The 19,319-nt window shown below is 52.5% G+C and overlaps 2 protein-coding genes across 2 annotated transcripts in view; one reads left to right on the forward strand and one right to left on the reverse strand.

Moving 5' to 3' along the window:
* LOC116824950 (uncharacterized) overlaps positions 1–19,319 on the reverse strand; it is a 954,865-nt gene that overhangs the window by 841,531 nt on the left and 94,015 nt on the right. The gene's annotated exons all lie outside the window — the stretch shown is intronic.
* LOC116830422 (E3 ubiquitin-protein ligase TRIM39-like) overlaps positions 10,320–19,319 on the forward strand; it is an 11,599-nt gene continuing 2,599 nt past the window's right edge. The window contains 4 exon segments of the mRNA XM_075072058.1: positions 10,320–10,736; positions 11,039–11,134; positions 11,820–12,050; positions 12,445–12,467. Coding sequence (XP_074928159.1) covers positions 10,320–10,736; positions 11,039–11,134; positions 11,820–12,050; positions 12,445–12,467 — 767 coding nt within the window.

Consider the following 19,319-nt stretch of genomic DNA (forward strand, 5'->3'; position numbering starts at 1 on the left):
AGGCCCTTTGGGTGAAAAAAAAAACTGGGTGGGGGGGGGGCGCTTAAAAAAAATCTGCCTTGCCGTGCCGTGGTTCAAAGGAAATAGATTTTCTGTAGCTAGATCGTCGCAAGTAGTGAGAATATTTTCTGTAATATTTCCTATGATCCTTGTGTTTGTGTATGCTCAGTTTCCCCAATGTTTGCATTGTTACAGAGTGGAATGACAAAGGATGACCCGCCCTCCCACGTGATTGGGCGCCCCCCGCCACCCCCTCTCTCTCCATCAGAGGCAGGTGAGAGACATAGATACTGTAATTGCCCCAAAACCATGACGCCGTCTGTGGATAGCGCCGGTGCCTGAGAATTCCCTGGACAGTTTTAGGGAGGCACAAGCGATCCCTGGTATGTAAAGATTGAGAACAAGACTGGTCTAGGCTGTCCTGAGTGGGAATGGGCTCATTGGAAATAGGGTGGCTGAAGTGCAACCCCCTCTCAATGGGAATCCGATTACCAGGGCACTGACATAGCAGCCAATGACCCAGAGAAACGAGAGAGGATAAAGAGAGATATTCCCACTTTCAGCAGGGAAGCTGAGCAACATTCGCCCACCAGGTCCTGAGAGGTCTGAGGTGGGGATAAAAGAGCCTGGTGGCTGGAGAAGGAACTCCTGAGCCTGGAGGAAGAGACAAAAAGGGAGAGCGTGAGAGAGACAGGGCCAAGGAAGGAGTCATCAAGCTTCAGCTCGGCACAAAAAAAAAATAGAAAAAAAAAGAAAAAAAAAAAAAAAAAAAAAAAACTGGCATTGGCCACTGGATATGGGTGTAGTTTGGCCTGTCTGGGCTGACTTAGGACTATGGGATCTCGTAAGGCCAAGTGACTTAATCAATGGTTCCTTGTTCGTTGTTGCAAAGGCTGCCTGTTCTCTCTGAAAATAGTCCTGTGAAGTATCACGCCCTGATGGGCACAAGTATGGAGCTCTCTCACTGGAGTAGGAATCTGGTCTTGGGCTGGATTCATGCAGGGAGCCATGGAGAGAGAAGGGTTGCTGGTGCCGGTGGCCAGTCTTGGAGCCTTTGAGGCCAGAGGCCTCCGTTGTTGAGCTGGGGGGTGCTTGGGCAATGCAATGAAGGGGTCGCTCCCAGGTGACGGTTACGCAGCTGGGAACAAGACCAGCACCCTGGGTTCATGAACCCCCTTGGCCCTGGCCTATCCACACCCCGTTACCCCTCTGGCACCCGCACTTCCCCTCACCGTGCCTCTGACCGCCCCCAGTGCCATTGCTTCCCTCTTACCCGCGGCCAACCCTGCCTCTCCTACCGATCATCACCCTGTGGCTCCCGCTTCCTCTACCCTTTCTCTGGCTGTCTAACCCCTCCCTTGTTCTGTCTTGCTCCCATGATGCCTGCCCCTCTCCCGCACCGTCTTCCCCCAGGCACTATACCTCTCTCCTCAGTCCCACATCCGTCCGCTGTCCACACCATGCTCTCTACCACATTGCCCCTGGAGCCTGCTCCCCCCTCTCCCTCCGGCTCACACCTCTCCATCGTCCGCTCTGGCTCCCCTCCCACCTCCACCCTCTCTGCTACCTACTACGCCGCCCTCTCCTTGACCCTCTGCCACCTATGGTCCATCCGCTTCTTCTTTTCCCCTCTGTCCAGGCAACAACTTCTCTCATTGGCAGCCCTCCTGCACACACCCCATTGCCCTCCGCCCCCTCCCACCCCTTCTCTGATCACACTAGCGTCCACTTGCGCGCGCTGCCCCCATCTGTCCCCTCAATGCCCATCCTCCCCCCTCCTCTTGGCCGCCCTTCCATCCTGGTGCCTGCTCTCTCCTCAAGGTAGACACGTACCCTCGGCTCCCTTAATGGGCCAACAGTGCCCACATAGCAATTAATGGGTGACACCATGCAGCTGTGCCGCTGGTAAGCGGCTTCATGACACTGTTGTGCCCACGGTAGAGCATTCCTGCACTGCTCATCAACCACGTCTGCGAGAGCAGTAGCGATGTTGTGGCAAACCACTAGCGACCCCTCAACACTGACGCTATGACTGAGCTACACGGTCGCTACTCCCACACTACAGCCCCAACAACTAGGGCTTGGATTTCCAATATCCGCTGACGACAAGCTTATACCAATGAAAGTTTATAGTCCAACTTGCCGACCTGGGTGTAGGAATGGAGTGAGGGTGATTTCCTGTTCATGGCTAGGATAATACGGTGTTACCAGGGCAGAACACCTTCACCACCTCCTCAAACTGGATGTGAGGCCAATGGGGGGGGATTTCAATTATGCAGTGCCGTCACGTTTAAGTGCTGACAGAGAAATCCTTCTCGCCATTGTCGACGACACTTTCTCGAGGCATCTACACACAATTCAAGGTCTACATGAAAAGGGCCATTTCGCCAAAGGTCCCATTCAGCCGTCCTGTAGTGTTGCAGTGGCCAATGCAGCCCCGTAAGATGGAAGAGACATAGGATAACCTAACAGGTAATGATCACAGTGACGCTCACACTGCACATACACCACATCCAACAACTTGAACAAACAGACTAGGGACACCAGTCCTTACCATCCTGCTAACACACATTATAGCTAAACCACCATGATTTCTCCAGTTCTCTTTTAAACGCTTTACACGGATCTACTTCAAACCCTCAGCCAAGGAGTCCAGTTCACTGTGCCGCTGTGTGAAGAAGACTTTTTATTTAGTTTACCGCCTCCATAATTGTCATTTGGAATCATAGTATGGGAACAATAAATAATGTCCTTATACTTTCCTTCCACACATATTATTCGTACAGTACAAGTAATACCAGCCGAGGCTGATGTCCCACACTGCCCTCCTTCTGTCAGTGGTGCCGTCCTCACCAAGACGCTTCCCACCGACTGAAGAGGGACAATGAGTTAGGCCAGGCTTCGAGCCTCATGCAGCTACCGCCGGAGCCAACAGCGACCGCTCCAGGGCTCTTGCGGGAGAGACGAGGCAGCTGCCAAGGCTCTCCTCTCCGTGGGAGTGGGGAGCCGCAGGGAAACTGGGCTCCCTGTCTGGCTTTCTTGTCAAATCTGGAGTGTGATATCAAACAGCAGCAGCCTGCAAGAAGGCAGGTCTACACAGACACGTGTCACCCCTAAATCCACCAACATAATCCTATGCCTCTATGGAGCGTGAAGGTTATTATGTGGTTAGTAGGCATTATGCGAAGGTGTTTTATCTAGAGGCATGTCTACTTATCCGGAGTGACTGATCCCGGGTATATGGCTGTGAAGATAAATTGGACCGAGTGCTCTCCATAACGGTACTCCACCAGAGCGAGAAGCATACCAGAGTCAACAGGGGAGTGTCAGCCAGTGACTTATTGCAGTGAAGACACCGTATAAGTAGAATCTACGTAACGTCGACTCAGCTGTGTGATTCACGTAGATGGCCAGTTGCGAAACTTCATCCCCCCAGTGTAGACAGGCCTGACATAATTAAGTTGATGTAAGCTGTCTTGACGTCGACTAATTTGGTGTAGTGTAGACCAGGCCTGAACACTCCTGCCTTTCTTCTATCCTGGTAACAAGATGGAGTAAAACACAGCTCCCCTGATAATCTCTGCAGTACTATCTGGGGCTGAACGAATCTCTGTCCCTGACAGTAACTCCCATTGGAGGCAGAAGGGGGATGCAGCCTGTGGGGTACAGAGGCAGAGGGTGCAGGCTGCTGGCTTGGAAATGCTGTGGCAAGTGCAGGGCAGTGTAGCCATAGAGCTAGCCTAGCATTTTCTTTAACTTAGTATATGCAAGGACACTACAGGCCTGTATCTGTAAGATATGGTTTAAAGCAGTTTAACATAAGTGAAGCAAAGGCCTATAACCGATTAGGAGAAATAAAAATGGCCTAACAGCTGCCCTAGATTTTGGGGAACAGGGAATAGCGTTGCTAAGAGGGAACCTGGTAATAAAAGACTAGGCAACCACAGGAGCAGTAAACAGAGATTCGAGGCTGGCTATTTTGGGATAAATTGTTGCAAATATTAACCACAAATGTGCTTTAGCATACTTATGTACTGTATATGGTAATGAGGCTAAAGACATTAATAAGTTATCTATAGGATAAAGGCACCTGATATTATGGGGAGAGGAAGTTAGATATGGGACATGGAGCTGGGCATCTGAATGAACATTCATGATAATCCCAGAGCCTACGAAATAAGAACAGGTACCATGTAGCTAGGGAGCAAGATTCTATCACTGACCCTTCAACTACCTTTGGGCTTGGGTCTGACCATTGGATCATGTGGCATATCAGGGGACAGGCTGTTCTTTGTCTCTTACCCCAGCTCCCCAAGGAAGGGTGGAGTATAAAGCACGTGCATGGGGGAGGGGGGGAGGGAATGGAGGGGAAGGAGAAGAGAGGGTCACAAAGATCCCTAGGCACATATCCCTGCTATGTGATTTTTGGAGGCTTTCTGTCTTCCGTTGTGTGAATATTTCCTCTTTACTTCCCAGTGTGAGCATTCTTTGTCGTACACCCGAACGGGCTCCCACCAACAACTGAACTTGTCAGTGTTAATTCTGTTGTGTCTGATTCTGGGACTAGGCCTCCTTTTGCCCCCAGCCTATCTACCATTGTATAATTTGCAAAGGGATACCATTAATAACCATTAAACTACAGGCTACACAGGGCATGGTTGGGTGGCTGCTGTGCCAAGGGTAGGATGGGGAGGGGGTGCAGCCAGCAGGAAGGGAAGAGCCCCAGACACACAAGGAAGATGCTGGGAAAGAGGCTGAGGATGTGACAGAGATGGCCTTAACGGGGTATCCCGCTCCTGTGAGACATGCTGGAGTTATGATACTCACTGCGTCCAATCTACACAGCAAGCAGCAAGCCTGGAAGGTGTCATTCCCAGCTCAGATAGAAATCACAAGCTAGCTTGCTCCAGCTAGATCGGTAAATAGCAAGTGGTGGCATGGCAGCCTCAAGCTGACCATGCACAGGTAACCTGGTGGTCGCAGCGGGAATGGCTTGGCACTAGCCTGAAGCCACTGCCCATGTACTGCAGCCCCACTGCGCCTTAGTGAGCTCTGGAGCAGAGCTAGAGCATGTACTCTGCGCGTGCTGGGAAAATCAACAGATCCTAGCTGCCTGCTGTCACGATGCCCCGGAACCAGTGAGGTGCAGAGCACTGGCTCCATTCCAGTGTCTGAAGCCCTGACTGATCAGCATGGCCTGCCATGACCTCTGCACCCCTAACACTCAGACTCCAGCTGGCTAAAGGCCGGGCTACAATCGAACTTACTCACAAGCGCTCTGCAAGAGCACTCTCGCGCCAGACTTTGAAGTGTGAGTTGTGGTACAGGCCAGCGCTGGGAGAGAGCTCCGCATCACTACAGTACTGCACCTCACCAGGGGATTAGCTTACAGCATGGGAGTGCGGCTCCAGCGCTGGGGCCTATTAACACTACGGGGCTTTAGGCACTGTAACTTGCGCGCTCAGGGGTGTGTTTTTTTTTCACACCTCCTAGCGAGAAAGTTGCAGCACGGTAAAGCACCAGTGTATGCATAGCTAAGTCAGGGTCTCTCAACCGGTGCAGTTCCCCGCTCTTCCTGCCCAACCAACTTATCCATTAAAACAGTACAATCAACGTTCTTTTATTGTAAATTTTGGAGGGGGGTGTGGGTGGGGAATTTCCGTTATTTCATTTTATCCGTCCAGGGCTGAAGAATGGGTCCTGCGCTGGGGAAGGGAGGCCTGTAGGTGCAAAAACAAGCTTGCCCACACTCACTCTGGCATGGCAGCTCTGTCCCATAGGGCTGAGCCTGCTCCACACTCTGGCTATTGTGACCTGCACACGGGATTACAGACCACTCAGCTGGTCTACCTAGCGTTTAAACCGAATTTACAGCATTAAACGCGATTAACCCTGCAGCCAATCCACACAACGAGGGCCCTTTATATCGATATAAAGGGCTCTTATAAGACCGATTTCCTGTACCTTCCTGATGAGGGAGTAGCCGCTGAATCGTATTGCCATGTCGATTAGGGTTAGTGTGTTTCACAATTCGACGGTATTTGGCCTCTAGCGCTAATCCCAGAGTGCAGCATTGGACCTCGCGGAAAGCAAATCCTGAAACTCGGATGCACTGGCAGTAGACGGAAAAGCCTTGCGAACTTTTGAATTTCATTTCCTGGTTGCCACGTGGAGAGCTCATCAGCACAGTTGACCACGCAGAGCTCAGCCAGATAAAATGCAGTCTCCTAAGAACGAAAAAGAGTTCCAGCATTGGACGCAGACGGGGAAGTACGGATCTGATCCAATGTATGGGGAGAGAGTCCGTGGTAAACAAACACCATTCAAAAGATGAAAATGAAAAAACATTTGAAGAAATCTCAAGCCATGATGCAGAGAGGCCACACCAGGGACTCAAGTACAGTGCCGTGTGAAAGTTAAGGGAGCTCAAGACAAGCTACAGAAAACGCAAAGAAGCAAACGCGAAGGTCTGGGCAGGGCCGAAAAACTATGCCGCTTCTTAATCGCTGAGGTGCATGTCAATTCTAGGGGTCCGCCGCCCCCATATCCCCACCCTGTCGTGGATTGGGGTCGCGCCCCCTACCCCACCCTGTCCGTGGATTCAAGGTGGGGGTGGTAATCTTGGCATGGCTGAGGATTCTGCAGATAGGGAAGATGAGGAGGAGGAAGGGAGGACGAGCTTGCAGAGGACACAGCACTCTGTTTCTCCCCAACAGCCAGGAGCTTTTTTCTCACCCTGACGGAATTACCCTCCCAGCCCTCCCAAGCCACTATCCCAGACAATGAGCCGTGGAAGGGACCTCTGGTGAGTGTACCTTGTAAATATAAAATGGTTTAAAAGCAAGCATTTTTTAATGATTAATTTGCCCTGAGGACTTGGGACGCATTCGCGGCCAATACAGTTACTGGAAAGTCTGTTACAACGTCTAGGGATGGAGTGGAAATCCTCCAGGGACATCTCCATGAGCTCTCCTGGAGGTACTCAAAACTTGCAGAAGGTTTCGGAACAGGGCAGCCTTATTCCGTCCTCCATGGTAGGACACTTGACCATGCCATGCATGTAGCAAGTAATCTGGTATCATTGCATGACAAAGCCTAGCAGCGTATGGTCCCGGTTGTTGCTGGCGTTCAGCAACATTCGTTCTTTAATCTCACTGTGTTATCCTCAGGAGAGTGATATCGTTCATGGTAACCTGGTTGAAATTCAGGAATTTAATAAGGAGACAGAGATGGCCATTCCTACTGGGCTGTTTGCCTGTTGCTTAAAAGAAATCCCTCCTTGCAGGTACAAGCAGGGAAGGGTGGGGTGATTTGGTGCTGAGTTTTTTTGTGTTTGGCTAGCAGGGATCTTCCCTGCTACCAGCTATGCGGTGGGGGGAGAAGGGGATGTTTAGCAGTGATCTTCCATGATACCAGCCACGCGGTGGGGGAGGGTTAAAGCAATCGTCCAGAGAATTGGATGGAGGATGGTTTCTGCTGCTGCACGTTAACAGAAAGAAGCAGCACTCAACGGGCTTTTGCTTATTATTTGGGAAAGGAGGGCACTGGTATATGATGGCTGCAGAAGCGAAAGACAGTGCTTACAATTCTGCTGCCGGACCTGCATCTATGATCTCTACACCGGAGCCGCAGGACTCAATATTAAGATGAAAAATGCGACCTTGTAGTGAAATAACATGTGCTGTGTAAGGTGAATAGTGTTGTTCACGTGAAGAGTATGACCATTGTTCTGTAAAACCGTATCTTTTAAATACTTCTCTCCCTTTTTTTCCCTCCCTCATGCTACTGCAAATTTTTCAAGCCTCCCTACTCCGTCCCAAAGGCTATCTCAGATAAGGCGGCGGAAAAAAAGACGCGAGACGAATGTTCTCGGAAATCATGGAAGTGACCCGCAATGAAAGAGCTCTCTGAATGAGTGGAAAACATGGTATCCAAATTACAGGAAAGATCCAGTGAACGTGAGGACAAGAGGGATGCTCGAGATGAGAGGTGGCAGCAGGAAGATCAGGTGCTGGACGCAACTCTGGGGCTGTTGCGTGATCAAACTGACATGCTCCAGCGTCTGGTGGAGCTTCAGGAATGGCAGCAGGATCACAGAGAGCTGCTGAAAGCCTCTATATAACCACCCTCCCCCGCACCATGTTCCACATCTTCTCCCAGACGTGTAAGAACGCGTGGGGGAGGCTCGTCAGCCCCCACAGTAGATTTGCCCACTCCAAATTGATTCCCGACTGACCAGTAGCTGTCTGGCATTGCAAGCTTCCAGAGGGCTTTTGCCACTCGCTTCTCAACTGTGAGGGCTGCTCTCATCTTGCTATTCTGGCGTTTCAGGGCAGGGGAAAGCAAGACACAAAGTTTCATGAAAGTGCCCTTACGTATGCGAAAGTTTCGCAGCCACTGGGAATCATCCCAAACCTGCAACACTACGTGGTCCCACCAATCTGTGCTTGTTTCCCAGGCCCAAAATTGGCATTCAATGGCTAGAACCTGCCTCATTACCAGCAGGATCTCCAAAGTGCTGAGGCCCGCAGTTTGAGAGAATTCTGTGTCCATGTCCTCATCACTCTCGTCGCCGCGCTGCCATAGCCGCCTCTTCCTCTCCTGATTTTGGAGGTCCTGGTTCAGCATAGACTGCACGAGAATGTGCGAGGTGTTTACAACGTTCATGATTGTTGTCTTGAGCTCAGCAGGGTCCATGCTTGCCATGCTATGGCGTTTGCACAGTTCATGCAGGAAAAAAGAGGCGAAACGGTTGTCTGCTGCTTTCACGGAGGGAAGGGTGAGGCTGTACCCAGAACCACCCGCGACAATGTTTTTTGCCCCATCAGGCACTGGGATCTCAACCCAGAATTCCAAGGGGAGGGGGAGACTGTGGGAACTATGGGATAGCTATGGGATAACTACCCACAGTGCAACTCTCAGGAAATTGACACTAGCCTGAGTACATGGACTTACACTGCCGAATTAATGTGCTTAGTGTGGCCGTGTGCACTCGACTTTATACAATCTGTTTTAAAAAACTGGTTTCTGTAAAATCGGTATAATCTTGTAGTGTAGACATACCCTCAGTTTGGGCCCAGCTGCCCTTCCATCACGACAGGACGAATGAGGGCGGCCAGGCCAAATTTGAGTGAGTGGCGCTGCAGCCCCATGCACCAAGCCAAAATGTTACTCACTGATCTGACTTGGCCCCCACTGTCATGATCACCTCTCGGTTGGATGCAAACAACAGAGGTGAGCCAAGGTTAGCTGGCCAAAGTGGGCAGCCAGGAAAAGGCATTTCAAAACCATAGTGGGAGGGTTTCAGGGGAAGCTAGGCTTCTGGTCTCTGTGACCTTTGAGCAGGGGAGTTTACATTTGTGAGCAGAGCGGTAACTATTGCAGGGATTGGGGCACCATGGAGTAGTGGCTGGAGAACTGTTGGGGTTCACACAGGTGATGCAGTGCCTACACTCGCACTGTGCCAACCAAAGTAGATCAACCACAGCTCTGCGCCAGTCAGGGAGGTGGCTTTACTGCATCGCCTGGCAGGGTGCATGCGTCAGCCCCAGAGAGACTGCAGTGCAGACACACACATACATAGCTCAATACAGGGCAACTTACCTCAACTTAACTTTGTAGTGTAAACCTGGTTTGTGCACAGTCATTTCCCTGACCATTCCCACCACTTTCCTCCAAGTCTCTCTCAACTCTGGCATCTTCAGCTCAGAAGCTGGTGTCTGCAGATCCCAGGACTGCCCATGGGGGCTAGTTTCAGCCATTGGAAAAAGTCCCCCTTTGGCTATGCACAGAGGGGAGCTAATGAAAGTCTCTGCCCAGCACAGACCCCACCGAGGAGCAGCAGCTCAGCCTGGGATCCCAGCTCACAATGGAGCTGCATTTTGTACCAGACTTTATCAGTAACTCAGATCCAGGAACCACAGGATTTCTTATCCCCCACCCCTCCTCCAATTCTTTATCCTTCTTACTGCAGCCTCTCCCCTTCTCCCAGCACTAGCCACAATGGCCCAGCCCCTTCCCCTCGATCCCAGCCTCAGCTGCTGGCTTCACTGTGACAGGGACCTTCTGAGGCTGGGAGGAGCTAGCCCCAGACTCTGCACAGATTGTCTGTGGGAAGAGCTGGTGTTAACCCTTCTCTATCCCTGGCTCTGTCTCCCCTGGCCCCCAGGCTGTGGCACTAGGGGTGGCTCACTGTAGCTCAGCACAGGGCCTGCTGGGAACAGAAGGAAGGAATCGCCCCAGCTCCAGCCAGACAGACTCTTCTGAGCTCAGGAAAGTGAAACTAACCCACAGAGGCTGGTTCCCAGTTCAGACGGGCCATGGCTGCCGGGGGCTTGGCTGGGAGCTTCCAGGACAAAGTGACTTGTTCCATCTGCCTAGAGTATTTCACAGACCCAGTGACTATTGAGTGTGGGCACAACTTCTGCTGGGCCTGCATCAGCCAGTCCTGGGGAGAGTCGGAGCCAAACTTCTCCTGCCCCCAGTGCAGAGAAACCTCCCAGCAGAGAAACCTGTGGCCCAACAGGCAGCTGGGGAATGTGGTGGAGCTAGTGAAACGCCTGAGGCTCCAGGCGGTGACAGAGCCCGAGGGGCAGCGAGTGTGTGAGAGGCACCAGGAGGCTCTGAAACTCTTCTGCGTGGACGATCAAACCCTCATCTGCATGATCTGCAGAGAGTCCCGGGCTCACCGTGTTCACACAGTGGTTCCCATCGAGGAGGCTGCCCAGGAGCATAGGGTGGGGAATAGTAATTGCCATGTCTGGAACTGGGGTGTGTCTGACCTGCCCTGGATTAGAACCAGGAAACTGCCTGATAACAGGGCACAGCCACAATCCTGGAGCTGATAGTGCTGGGAAGGGACTGGGTCAGGCCCAGCAGCTTTGCCTATGGAGTTACCCTGGAGCAGGGGTCACTTTTTCAGTGGGTTGGAGAAGGGGGACCTGTTCCCGCAGTCTGACTCTGCTCAGTGATGATGTTATCGCTGGGCACAAACCAGTGACCCCAAATCAGCCCCCAGAGCCATTGTCTGTGTTTGCAGGAGCAAATCCTGAGCCGCCTGCAGCGTCTGTGAGAGGAGAGAGAAGAGCTCCTGGGACTGAAATCCGACTGGGACAAGGAGAGTGAGAGGTTCCTGGTAGGTGCCCTGCCCAGCGGGTTTGCACAGTGGTGTCAGCGACAGCAGCAAGGGGTCTTTGCGCTGGTTGGGGTCTAGGACATTCAGAAGGTTAAAAGGTTTCCAGGGTCGATGCAGTGAGACAGTTCAGGGTCATTTTAAACAGTGCGGGGAAGACTCTGCTCTCGGGTACCTGGTGTAAATCAGGAATGACCCCACTGAAGTCATTGGGATCAGGGTCAAACTCCTCTGTGCCCCTGGTGTTAATTCCCACTGGAATCAACGGGGTCACACCAGGGTAGCTGGGAGCAGCTTCTGGCTCTGCCTCCTCGGCACTGGGGTGAGGGGGAGAGGACTGAAAAACTGCTGAACATGCACAGATGTTGCAGGGGACAGGGTGAAGCAGGCGCAGATTTGTGCAGATCCCAGGGTTTGAGTGTCAGATGTTCCAGTGATGCCACTGAGTGGTTTAGGCAGCACCATTTGCCAAGGCCTGGTCTACCCGTAAATCTGTTGCTGGTACAGTAATGGGGGACGGGGGGTGATTTTTCTGGTGACATTTTTATAGTAGCAAAAACCCCAGTGCAGACACAGTTCTACTGGCAAAGAAGTGAAATGAAACACACTGTGGAGCCTGACAAGACTTTGTGCCATTTCTCATGACCCCCGTTTTCCCCATGTCCTTGTGTCTCTCTGTGCACCCCAGAGGCAGACGGAAGTAGAGAGGCAGCTGGTGGTGTCCAAGTGCAAGTGGCTGCACCAGTTCCTGGCTGAACAAGAGTGCCTCCTGCTGGCCCAGCTGGGAGAGCTGGACAAGGAGATTGGGAGGAGGAGGGAGGAAAATGCCACCCACCTGTGTAAGGAGATTTCCCAGCTCAGCACCCTGATCATGGAGCTGGAGGGGAAGTGTCAGCAGTCAGTGCCTGAACTGCTGCAGGTGAGACGGTGTCAGATGCACCCAGAGCCCAGTGCAGGGAGAGGACGGCCCCTGAGTCATTCAGAGGTCACAGGGTAACTCAGTGCAGAGAGCACAGCCTGGGGTGTCTGCGGGGCCAGGGGATGCAAGGAGATATGAGTTTGGGCCATCAGGGAGGCAGGAGGAAGCTGGTGAAAGGCTGTTACAGCCCCGGGGCTCAGGGCAGGGGGCCTGGCCGTCCCTGCAGAGCTGATGTGAAAGAGGCTCTGCTCCCACTAACACAGGCCTTTAGTGCCTCCATCCGCCTAGGGGGAGCAGCATGTGGGGCTGGGAGAGCGGAGTGACCCATCTGGGTCAGGGGGCCGGCCAGGGCCATGGGCCCTGACTCTCTGCTCTGTCTCTCCATCCTCTCTAGGGTGTCAGAAGCGCCATGAGCAGGTATGTCTGGGCTCTGTCTGTCCCCACGCCCCGTCGTGCTGGGAAAAGACTCGGAAAGCAGGCTATAGACCCAGTCCCCAGCTACCCAACTGTGGGACAGTCTCACCCTCTGGATCCAGCTTCCCTCCATCCCCATTGCCTTGGGGCTGCTGCAGCTGTGGCTATGTGACCCACCCTGGGGAGGGGATTGTCCCTCAGCTCTGGGCTGGAGAGCCCTCCCTGGGGGCCAAGCTGGCTCAGGAGATCATTAATGAGGCTGGGATTCGGTCACTACAAGGGCCCATCTGGGACCTGGCCCCCGCTCTGTCATGGCCCAAAGCCTGTCCCATGTGTGGGGGGGCCTGTGGGGAAAGACCTGAGCATCCAGGCCAGGTCCTAGTGGGGCAGTGTTCATATTCCAGAACCCCTCACCCCATGGGAAGTGACCAGGTCCTTTGGAGGCTGAGAGGAGAAGCTGAGGAGTGGCTGAGTCTGGAGAATGGGCCCCTCTCTCAGCCCTGGGAGCCCCTCTGGGAACTGGTGGGGCACATGGGCTGGGCTGGATGTGAGGGGACCTGGGGCTGGCACTGCCCATGCTGTGTTTTCTCTCTGGATGGAGAGAGGCCACCAGTCCCGAGGGCTGGGCCTTGGCAGATTGTGCAGGCACTAAATTCCCTAGGTAGCAAAGGACATGGCCCTGTTAGCTCTGCCTGTGGCCCAACTCCACCCACTCCCCTTTTTGACTTTGTGGGGAGTGGGAACTTAGAGCCAAGGAGGGAGAGGAATAAAGGTACTCGTGTCTCTACAGGGGTGAGAAGGCAATGTCTCCACATCCAGCACCTGAGTCCTCTGAGCTGGCAAAGAGAATCCAGGATTTCCTTTGAGAAAACAGTCTCCAGGAGGCTGTGACAGGATTCCTGGGTAAGGGACGTTGCTGGGGGTTTCTCTCTCATTGTATTGAGGCAGGTGGGTGGCTCCCGCAAGGCAAGCTGGGGCTGCTGGAAGTGACAGCACCTGGTGTTTGGGTTATTGTCAGTGCCTGTGTGGTCATATTCCCCATGGATCAGAGCTGGACTCAGAGCCCCGTGTCCCACTCCAGAGAGGCCCAGGTCTTGGGAGAGCCTTGGGGTCCCAGCTTCCCTGGCTGTACAGACTGGGGTCTCATCAGGAGATAATTCATAATCACTAATTTGTGTGCCCAGTGCTGCCTCCCGCCCTGTCCCTGGCCAGCTGAGCGCAGGGGCTGATGATCTTGGCTGTATTTGTTGTTTACAATTGTTATATATTTCGCTCACTCTCTGATTTGCAGCTCGATGCTCCAGTTCTGGAATTCGGATCTGGAATTCTGCATTGGGAGTTGCGGGGTTGAATGTGGAGCCGCAGAGCTGGGCTGTGATTGTGTCTGTTCTGGAGCTGGGAGTTCACTATCTAAGGGTATTTGTGCTGGTCAGTTAAACACAGTCACATCAGCCTTCAGAGAAATGCAACCCAAAAAGGCATGAAATGGCCAAGCTGAGTTTGCTGAGAAACCCCAGTGACTCCTCCTGGGGAGACTCTGGTGGATTTCCAAGCTCAGGGAAACTGTTCTGAGCAGAGGGAAGATTTCCCATAAAGATGCTAATGGCTGAGAACAGGAACATGGAGTGGAAGTACCTCCTCTGCTGTCACTATCCCTGTGGCTGCACCCCCATGCTGTGCAATGAGTCTCCCTCCAATGCATCCTGCATGGGTTTAACATTAATAACTGATTGATGTGAGTTGTTATCACAGACTCAGGGCCAGAATCTTGGCTCCCTGGATGTCAGTGGAGGTTCCCTGATTGACACCAGCTGAGCATTTGGGCCCTAGTATCTGAGCACCTTGGGCTAGATTTTCACAGGTATTTAGGTTCCTAATAATATATGGAGATATACCTATCTCATAGAGCTGGAAGGGACCCTGAAAAGTCATTGAGTCCAGCCCCCTGCCTTCACTAGTAGGACCAATTTTTGCCCCAGATCCCTAAGTGGCCCCCCTCAAGGATTGAGCTCAGAACTCTGGGTTTAACAGGCTAATACTCAAACCACTGAGCTATCCCTCCCCCAGAACAGGCACCTGGTGGGATTTTCAGAAGCCCCAGAGTAAGTTAGGCACCTAACTCCCATTGGTGTCCATAGGAGTTGGGCACCTCACCCGTTCTGGCACTTGTGAAAATCCCAGAGGCTTCTCCGCAGGGTTAGGTGCTGAAATGCCTATGGGAAGCTGGCTCCTTGCCCTTAGTCCCCACAGTCCTGATGGCATTGTCTGACAGAGCTGTGACTTCTAGGTCTGGGGACACTGACCCACATCAGTGATGGGCTTTTCTCTCTTTCCTTCCAGAGGGGCTGGCTGCAGAGAAAGGTGAGAATCCTGGTCACTGTGCTAGGGCAGGGCACAACAGCTGCTGGGAGACTGTTCCCTGTATGGAGCAGCCCCTGGGCTGGGTGAGTGTGATGGGATCTGCACAGGAGAGAAACCCAGCCAGGGAATGTGGGGCAGAAAGATGAGGGGGAGTCAGAGCCTGTTGAACCCTGGTCTGTTGTGAGATGGTGCAGAGCCAGGTGCTGTGGGGAGGGGGCCGTGTACGTACCTGATCCCTGTTCTGGGTGATTCTGCTGTGTGAATTCTCACCTCTCTCTCTCTGCTGGTTGTTCCAGGACTCAGAAGAGCCCAAGGATTCACAGGTAACTGAAGTTGATCTTGTGTCAGTGACTCCAGCTCCCTCCCCAGGGAGAGATTTGCTCCCTACATCCCCTCCTGGCACCGTTCCCAGTGCCCCAGACCCGGGAGATGGCACAGCCGGTGGGGAAGGGGATAAACCCCCAATGCAGAGGGAGGAGCAATAACAACAGACCCTAGGGTCCACCCCTGTGCAAGGACAACACAAGGAAGGGTGAAAACAGCACCATGACCCCAGCCTAGCCCTGGAGACACAAGTCCCCATCTCCCCTGAGCCCGTCCTCTCTGCCTTGTTCACGGGAGTTGCCAGGAGCAGGTCGGTTAAACAGGTTCCAGTTTGTGCCCAGACTCCCGTATTTTGCTCTGGCAGCAGCTGAGCTCGGTTCAGCTTCAGTCAGTTCCTGACTCACATGAAGCTAAACCCACTCAGCCCCATCCACAAAGCTGGGAGAGCATCACAGGGATTTCCACCTGGGTCACTGCATCATTTTTAAAGCAATTTAAATTAATCCAGTGCAGCTTTCTGGAGAGAGAAGCCCTAGGGCTCTCAGGAATGAAACAGGCTCTGCAGGGACTGTGGCCTCATCGCCCTGCTTGTCTACACCAGGGAAATCTGGTCTCTCCCACTCACCTGCCCACCCTGTTACCAGAGGTGCCCGTCACTTTGGGGTACACATTTATTAGGGTTACTCTCCTGGGGGAGGAGTGTTCTGTAATTCTATGAGTGTACTGCTTGTGTCACTTGTGTGTTCATATGGAGCTCTACTTCTCCCTTGTGCAAGTCCCCTCCCAATGGAGCTACTCTGCAGGACCTAGATTCCCCAGGGCTGGGTTCCTCCAGCCCCAGAGTCAGATGAACACACACACACATATTAACAGAGCAAGTCTGAGTGGATCGAGTCAATCAACACTCCCAAGCTGACCCTGTACTCATTGGGCTGGGCCAAGCAGCACTTTCAGCTGCCCCCCTTATATGTCACAGGTTCAGCACATCCCTATCCCCACTCTCACATCACAAATCTACTGGCAGTAACCTACTTGATGAACAAACCCCACAGTATTTTTGGGCGCTGCTGGGATCTTTAGCTCAGGTAAAAGAAGCATAGCTATAGAGTGAGGGAGGCTAAAACACAAAAAGACTAAAGTTCAAAGAGAGAGAGAGAAGCAACCAACTTAACCATAAAAGTTAGTTATCGAATAATAGTGATAACTACACAAGGAGCCTAAACCAACATAAGTTCCATTATTAAAGGTTAATACCTGGGTAGAAAAGAAAAGATAAAGAGAGGGATCTCACCCACTCCATGAGGCTTGAACTGGTTGGCGTTCCCAGGTGATGGTGGTAGCTCAGGGTCCTGAGTGCTGGAGACAGGCAGAGCCCCCAGCATGATCAACCAGGAGATGGAGTCCCGTCGGAACTGATGCAGAGTTTGGGTCCATGCATCAGAACCCTTACTTGAACATAGGTAGGGGGTTTTGTAGAGAAACAACAATGGTTCAAGGGAGAACACTACATTTGTTTATAGGTAAACTGATGACTCAAGGGTTTTCTTTAGGCTAAACAATAGGAGCTGATCACCCTTGGCTATGGGTGGTGTTTTCTTTCAGGGAGCTTACAATGCAATTAAGCCTGGGGAGGGGGGTTCAGCAAAGAATGTTATGGGAGATCTTAAATGAAAGCCAGCTTGAGCCTGAATGTCTGCATGGCTGTTTTTAATGCTGTGGCATGAACCTCACAAGCCAGAGTCTGTCCACCCAGCTCTGAGACTCACTGCTGTGGGCTGTGTAGACAAACCCAAAGTGTCTCCACAGTGTTGATCTGCCCCATTGTTGCCCCCTGAAGACTGCCCCTTCCCTTACCCCCCATTTGCCTTGCTGCCTGCCCCATCCCACACCCCTCCCCTTGCTCCTTGGTGCCTGCCCCTTCCCTCATACTCCCTTCCCTCTGCCACCTTCCACTTCCTTATCCCCCCCCCATCCCCAGTCCCTCCCCTCACACCCCTGTGGCTCCCTAGCACCTGCACCCCTCACCCTCCTCTAGTCCTTTGGTGCCAGCCCCTCACTTCACTCCTCCTCTGCCCCCCATCTGCCTTCCTAGTGCCGGCCCCTTCCTTTGCCCCCTCTGCCCATCTTGTACAAGCCCCTTCTCTCGTCCTCCCTTTTGGCACCCTAGTGCCCACTCCTCCCCTCATCCCTTCTACCCTCTGCTCCCCTGTTACCCACTGTGACATTCCCCTCTGGTGTTATCTCGACTGGTGATCTATTAGATCTCTCCAATCCTTGACTCTGGGAGCCAGCCTTACCTGCTCTGTTGTGAGAACCCCCCGTCCTGGGCTGTTCGTGCACAGTCTCTGGCATATAAACTGCTCCTTTGATTGTGCAACCGAATGACACTAGCCAATATCTCCAGTCCCAGACACAACCCTAGAAACCTCCATCTTGCAGTGTCCAGTTATGCCTGCTGGACACTGCAAGCTTATATGAGTTCATCAATTTAACAAAGAAAATGATATGTACCAGGCTTGTTATCCCAAGGGGAGTCTCTGACACACTTCCACCCAAAAACACTGCTTCAGGTAAAATAAACATATATTAACTTCAAAGATAAATTTTAAGTGATTATAAGTCAAAGCAGATTTGGTCAAATGAAATGGAAGCAAAACACATTCTAAGCTGATCTTAACACTTTCAGTGCCCTTGCAAACTTAGATGCTTTCTCACCACAGGCTGGCTGGTTGCTCTTAGACTCATAGACTCATAGACCAAGAGTCCAACAGATCCTTGTGTTGCTGCCTAGGCCAGTGTCCTCTGTTCCTGTGAGGCTGGGCTGGGTTTGCCCCATACCTGCCCTGATGAGGTGTGAACGCCCTCTCTGCTCTTGGAGAGTTTTTGCCTGGGCTTATTTTAAGCCATGAGGATATATTTTCAGCCTCATAACTATATATATGAAATTAGAACCTATAACAGAGGTCAGCAACCTTTGAGAAATTGCATGGCAAGTCTTCAGTAATTTAAGCGTTCACTTGCCAGTAATAAATTTTACATTTACAGGGGCCCCTGACAGAACCCCAGACTGGCAGCGGGCTGAGCGGGGCCGGTGGCAGGGATCCCGACTGGCAAGGGCCGGCATACAGAACCCCAGACCGGAAGCGGGTTGAGCGGCTCAGCAGGCTGCCAGTCTGGGGTTCCGTCCGCTCGCCTGGCTCAGCCCGCTGCCAGCCCAGAGTTCCATCCATTCAGGCTGGCAGTGCGCTTAGCGGGGCCGGGACCCTGGCTGGCAAGGGGCTGGCAGCCAGAACCCTACATGGGCAGCTGACTGAGTGGGGCTGGCGGACGGAACCCCACACCAGTGGTGGGCTGAGCGGCTCAGCCAGCTGACGGTCTGGAGTTCCGGCCGCCAGCTCCTCCCAGCCAGGATTCTGGCTCTGTGGATGAGGGGAAAGCAGTGGATGTGTTATTCCTTGACTTTAGCAAAGCTTTTGATACGGTCTTGCGCAGTATTCTTGCCGGCAAGTTAAAGAAGTGTGGGCTAGATGAATGGACTATAAGGTGGATAGAAACCTGCTTAGATCGTCGGGCTCAATGAGTAGTGATCAATGACTCCATGTCTAGCTGGCAGCCGGTATCAAGCAGAGTGCCCCAAGGGTCGGTCTTGGGGCCAGTTTAGTTCAATATCTTCATTAATGATCTGGAGGATGCCCCCTCAGCAAGTTTGTAGATGACACTAAACTGGAAGGAGTGGTAGATACATGGGAGAGTAGGGATCGGATACAGAGGGACCTAGACAAATTAGAGGACTGGGCCAAAAGAAACCTGATGAGGTTCAACAAGGACAAGTGCAGAGTCTTGCACTTAGGATGGAAGAATCCCATGCACTGCTACGGACCAGGGACTGAATGACTAGGCAGCAGTTCTGCAGAAAAGGACCTAGGGGTTACAGTGGATGAGAAGTTGAATATGAGTCGACAGTGCGCCCTTGTTGCCAAGAAGGCTAACGGCATTTTGGGCTGTATAAGTAGGAGACGTTATCGTTCCTCTCTATTCGGCATTGGTGAGGCCTCATCTGAAAGTACTGTGTCCAGTTTTGGGCCCCACACTACAAAAAGGATGTGAAAAATTGGAGAGAGTCCAGTGGAGGGCAACAAATGATTAGGGGGTAGAACACATGACTTTGAG

The sequence above is a fragment of the Chelonoidis abingdonii genome, chromosome 13, assembly GCF_003597395.2.
Source record: "Chelonoidis abingdonii isolate Lonesome George chromosome 13, CheloAbing_2.0, whole genome shotgun sequence".
Lineage (NCBI taxonomy): Eukaryota > Metazoa > Chordata > Testudines > Testudinidae > Chelonoidis > Chelonoidis abingdonii.